The 5,554-nt window shown below is 44.7% G+C and overlaps 1 protein-coding gene across 2 annotated transcripts in view; it reads left to right on the top strand.

Annotated features, from left to right (window-relative positions):
- Window positions 1-6: 6 nt before the first annotated feature.
- The window catches only part of LOC103132878 (multiple epidermal growth factor-like domains protein 11), a 10,552-nt gene continuing 5,004 nt past the window's right edge, over window positions 7-5,554 (top strand). For both annotated transcript variants that reach the window (XM_016667635.1, XM_007544653.2), the window contains exons 1-3: window positions 7-571; window positions 4,427-4,555; window positions 5,314-5,442. In XM_016667635.1, coding sequence (XP_016523121.1) covers window positions 346-571; window positions 4,427-4,555; window positions 5,314-5,442 — 484 coding nt within the window. In that variant the 5' untranslated portion in view covers window positions 7-345. The remainder of the gene's footprint in view (window positions 572-4,426; window positions 4,556-5,313; window positions 5,443-5,554) is intronic.

The raw sequence follows: 5,554 nt of genomic DNA, 5'->3' as shown, positions 1-5,554 counted from the left end.
TAGCTTCCTGTCTGGTCCAGGTGTTCTGCTCCTTCCTTTTAGCTTCCTGTTAGCTTCCTGTCTGGTCCAGGTGTTCTGCTCCTTCCTGTTAGCTTCCTGTTAGCTTCCTGTCTGGTCCAGGTGTTCTGCTTCTTCCTGTTGGCTCCTGGCTGCAGAACTGTTCTGGTGGATTTGGATCTCTGTGGTTTCCTTGCCTCTCTGTGGATCACAGAGGGAGATTTAAGGCTCCTCAGTTCACAGTTGAAGTAATTATCTTAATTAGGAGGAAGCAGAAGCGTGAGGGAGGCAGGAGAGCAGCCTGCCACTTAGACCAACATCAATTAAAGCAAATTAAAAGCCTGACGAATGAGTCTGGGTCAGTGCTGGAACCAGAACCTGAGACCCTCCAGCAGCAAGACCTCAATCGCTCAGATCAGCTGTTCTGTGCTTCCTGCAGCCTGCTCCCCAGGGTCCTACGGCCTGCGCTGCAGCCAGCCGTGTCCTCAGTGCGTCCACAGCGACGCGCCCTGCCACCACGTCACCGGGCGCTGCGACTGCCTCAGCGGATTCTTCGGCTCCCTCTGCAACCAAGGTCAGTCCTCCGCTTCATCCCGCAAACCGGACTCACCGCTTCACAAAAGAACCCCAAACAACATCTGACCATTAACCACATATGATTAATCAATTAATCTGATGATTAATCTGATATTGAAATATTCTTCATCTTTAAACGTGAGCGTCGTCTCAGCTCAGCGTCTTTCTGCCGGACGCTGCGTCCTGAAGCGTTTTCAAACCACCAGAGGAAAATCTGCTCTGAAAACCTCCAACCTTTTTATGTCTGTCATGAAAATCTGGTTTAAATCAGCAGCAACTAAACAGATCTGCTGGATTCAATGCATGCAGAATCTAACGTGTTTATCATCATAAATTTATTATGAGCAGAATTTTGATTTGCCGTTGTCATGATAAATTCTAACTGATGACGTTTAAAACCCTCAAACTCTCAGTTCTGTTGGAATTGTTAGTTTTACAGTTTCAATGCATTAGAAAACGTGATTAAATGCAGTAACTGTGTGCAGCCACACAGGAAGAAGAAGTAACAAATCATTATCGTATCATGAAAAAACATTAAGTTTCAGGTCTTGCTGCAGGAGGAACCGGTGCACTTCATGAAACAGATGGAATCATGAGTGTAATCTTAAAATAATCTTAGAAACAGATCATTTCAGTCCTAAGCCGATTGCCTGAGAGTCTTTGGTAGATTGCTAATCCTGATTCAGCTGCCTTACAGTCCTGGGTTGTTCCTATGAATCAGACTCAGACAAAATGCTACATTTCTCAGTTATGTACAGGAATGAACAGAGGCAGAAACGTTTGTCCCTGATGTTGGATCCATGTTGTTTCTGTGACTTTCAGATTATTTATTCAGGTAAAATAATCCAAACAGATCAAACTCCACATCCGCTCCCCGACTCCTCTGGCCTCTGGAAATGAGTCTGTGGAGGAACTTTGTGTTTTAAAACACAGTGGAGGGTTTTACAGCATAAATGTTTGTTCTTTGACTAGGCCAATCAAAAACCCATATTTTGTATGTTTGACTGATTCAGAGGTGGATTTCCTGTCGCGTGTTTTGGATCATCATTCAACTTTTACTAGAAAATCATGAAAGCCCCATAAAAAGCAGCCAGTTTTTTGATTTATGTTTTTAATCCGAGTTTTTGTGTTTTGGAGACAAAAGGGCAGAAAGTGGAAAAAGTGTTTTTATTTCTCCAGAAAGCAGAAAAGTCTCGTCTCCAGCTTGTTTGGTGGAAACGAACTTCCCGATGCTCCGGGATGTAATATTCCTCTTTTATATTCAGTTACACTAATAAAATATTGAGACACAGATACTGTGGAGTCTGACGAGCCTGATGATAAATTCATGCGCTCTGGGCCTTTTTTTGATTATTGCCAATTAACATGAGCAGCTCACAGCAGCGGCTGCGGTCTGCGGCTTATTAAAGGAAACAGGACGAAGACCCCGCTCCTCCTCATCACCACTGCAGAACAGATGTTCAACATCAGCAGCGAATTTATAGCAAAATACATTTTTACAGGTTTAATTTTGTTGCACATTTCAGCAACATGAAAACGTCATAAACGCGTCACGCAGCCAACAGTTTGAAACCAGAAACTTTAAATTCACCATCAAAATGTTGGTCAGGATCCATTTATTGAAAAGCTTTGATTTAAAGGAACTACTTCTCCATGTTTGGTTCTGGTTCTGTTGATGCAGACCAGAACCAGAACCAGAGGACCAGGGAGGTCCAGACGGTTCATCCAACAGCAGCAGATCTTTAACGTTCTGAGCTGATGGAAGGCCGACTTTGTAACCGTCTTCATGTGGCTCTGAAGGTCCAAACCCATAATTTTATCCTGACTTCTGGTTTCCAGCTGTAAGACCTGAAACTCTAGATCTATGACTCTAGATCTATGACTCTAGGTCTATAACTCTAGATTTATAAATCTAGATCTATAACTGTAGATCTATAAATCTAGATGATATTATCGTTTTTAGAAATAACTTCTGGTCTAATTTATCATACAGCATTTGTTATGGTGACAGGCCTGTTTGAGGGTGACCTTTGACCTCTGCTCTGCGGCCTGCAGAGTGACGGTTTCTGACGCTGTCCCGGTTCTGGTTCTGCCTGACCCGGCTGCCGGTGAACAGGAAGTGTAAGCGGCGGTTAGGATGTCATCAGCAGCGCTAATGAATTCCCTCCTCAGCAGCTGCGACGCTAAACTCTGAATCAAAGCTCATTCGGCACCAGCAGTGTGATCAGGAGCCGGTAATTAACCGGAGCGGCGCCGCTCTCCAGCGGCCTCCTTAGCTCACTGTGATCTGGGTTTGCATCACCGCCAGAGGTTCTGCACAGGAAGCCGATCCGGAGGAACCAGGTTGAGGTTCTGCTGTGGTTGGCAGCAGGAAGGCGGCTTCAGACCCACCTGAACCCAACGCCTGGTGATGAGTCCGGCGGTTCCACCCACAGCTGCATCACCTTCATCACCTTCATCACCTTCATCACCTTCACGCTCTGACTCTGATACGAAGCTGCTTCCGTTCACTGAACCAGGAACGGCTTTCTTCCCACAGACAAACTTTCCAGCTGATTCCTGAGTGAACGCAGAAAGCAGGTTTGCTTTGCGTCTCAAAGCTGTTTGGTTATAAAGAAGTGAAACGATAAATCCAGATTCCTGAAGGGTTTGGGGATCCCTCAGGGCTCAGCACCGGGTTCACTTTATATCCTGCACTGTCTTTATTCCTCTCTGGCTGACACTGAGAATCTGACGGTAAATGAGGGTCACATTTTGTTATAATCATGTTTGTTTCTCTTTTTACCAGCATAAAGTCTGATTTCTGTAGAGAGGGGAGCTGTAAATCATGTTGGACACCCTCAGGTTTGCCTTGGTTTAAAAGACAAAAACTGCAAACCATGTTTGAAAACAGTTTGTTATTTTTACTGGATTTCTGTGTTTATTCTCAAGGACAAGAGTCCGCTTTTATAGTCAGTGAAGCAAAAAATACTTTTATTATTACATTGTTTTCTTTTTGCTAATATTAGTTTTAGTTTGGCAGGCGAGAGCCACAAAAAACCACTTCCTGGACCACAGGTGGCCCCCGGGCCGCACTTTGGACACCCCTGCTGTCCAGATTCTGTTTAAAAATGTGGAGAAAATTCATATGAAATTAAATTAATCCTGTTTTGGTGGAAATTATTCTAATAATCATGATTAGAGTTTAAAGTGTGAAACTGAGATGATTGAGAACATAAAGCTCAAAGATTTATGGTGTAAAACTTTTAATTTTAAATTATTAAGAAAGAGTTAATAAAGATTCCCACCTGGATCTTCAATTTTTTTGTGATAAAATCTTAAGAAATGCAGAATAAACCATTAAAAATATAATAATAATAATAATAACTGGAGACCTTCTGGAACACAAAGTCATCCAATTAAAAATGTGACAACACATAAAAGTTACTTTTACAGAATAATTGGTGAATTCATTCAGTTAAAGTTTAAAAATGGCTCCATTTAATTCACATTAAAACTTTTTAACTTTATAATGTTTTTAAATCCAACATCTGAGACTCCTACTTCAGTTTGATCAAATAATAAACACAGGCCCTAAAAAGCTGAATGTCGATTTTCTGTCTGGATTTACTTAACAAAATCAGAACCTGATAGAAATCAGATGAATGAATAACTAAATGTGAATGGAAACGCTCCTTAAGGCAGTTTAGAGGGACCAGTCAAAGCCCTCTTGCTGCAAGGCGTCGGTGCTAAATGCCGCTGCGTTCAGCCTGACCCCTGAAATTCTGCTAAAGTTTTTTATTTTAAAGTGTCTCCTCATTTCGAGCATCATTGTGGTGTTTTGCTCAGAGGCTTTGCTCTGCTGTGTCTCCAGTGTGTCCCAGTGGGAAGTTCGGCAAGGCCTGCGCCGAGGCCTGCGCCTGCACCAACAACGGCACCTGCAACCCGCTGGACGGCTCCTGCCAGTGCTACCCCGGCTGGATCGGAGACGACTGCTCCAAACGTAAGACGGACACCACTCAGGGTCCCTTTGGCGTAGTCAAAGTCCCAGAGACAAACACAGACTAACAGATGTTACCCAGGTTCTTGTTCTCTGACATCGTTTTAGCAGCTCTTGAGTTTCACAGGTCAGAGTTAGGCACCAGCCAAACGTTGACTGATGAACTTCAGTTAGCGTTTGGATGTTTTCCCTCCTGATAGTCCAGTCGACTCGGTTCAGTTTCAGACCAAAATGGCAACATTTCTTCCATTTTTAGCTGCTGCGGTTTTCTTTCCCAACCTGTTCCCTTCCTGGCCTGTGGGGGCGCTGCACCAAGAACCACTGAAAGAAACGACACAAAAACCTCTGAAGACACTGAGAGCAACTTCCTTCTTCACCAGATGGAAACAAGATGGAGGCGTCAGATTTTAGCGGTTGGAGGATTTCTCTTTAGTCTTTGGCTGAAGACCAGGAGCCATTTCTGCTGCTAGCGCTAGGCTAGCACGTTAGCTTTGGTTGTATTTACCCAGAATGCCCTGCACTGTAGTTCACTTCCTGCTTTTGGAGCGGTCTCCGGTCCATTTGGTGTTCACATATGCATTCAAACCGAACCAGAGTTCACTTCAGATCAAGGTCAGGAGGACCAGAGGTCAGAGGTCGATTAGTATTCACACCTCACCAACCGAATCCGAGTTTCTGGACAAACAGATTAGAGTCGTGTGAAAGCAGATTAAACACGGCTGGTGTGAACGCTCCCTCAAGCTCTGCGGTTTCTCTGGCAGCGTGTCCTGCAGGGTCCTGGGGTCCAGACTGCCTCCACCTGTGCAACTGTCACAACGGAGCCGAGTGCAGCGCCGCGGACGGAGAGTGTTCCTGCAGCCCCGGGTGGACCGGACTCTACTGCACGCAGCGTACGCCATACACACACACACACACGCACACACACACACACACACACACGCACACACACACATACAGATTGAGCCCAACATCTGCACAGCTGCTCTGCTCCAGCTAGCTGGA

The sequence above is a fragment of the Poecilia formosa genome, unplaced genomic scaffold (genome assembly GCF_000485575.1).
Source record: "Poecilia formosa unplaced genomic scaffold, Poecilia_formosa-5.1.2 Scaffold1457, whole genome shotgun sequence".
In the NCBI taxonomy this organism is placed as follows: Eukaryota; Metazoa; Chordata; class Actinopteri; order Cyprinodontiformes; family Poeciliidae; genus Poecilia; species Poecilia formosa.
Note: the sequence above shows the minus strand (reverse complement) of the source record. Positions and strands in the feature narration are given on the sequence as shown.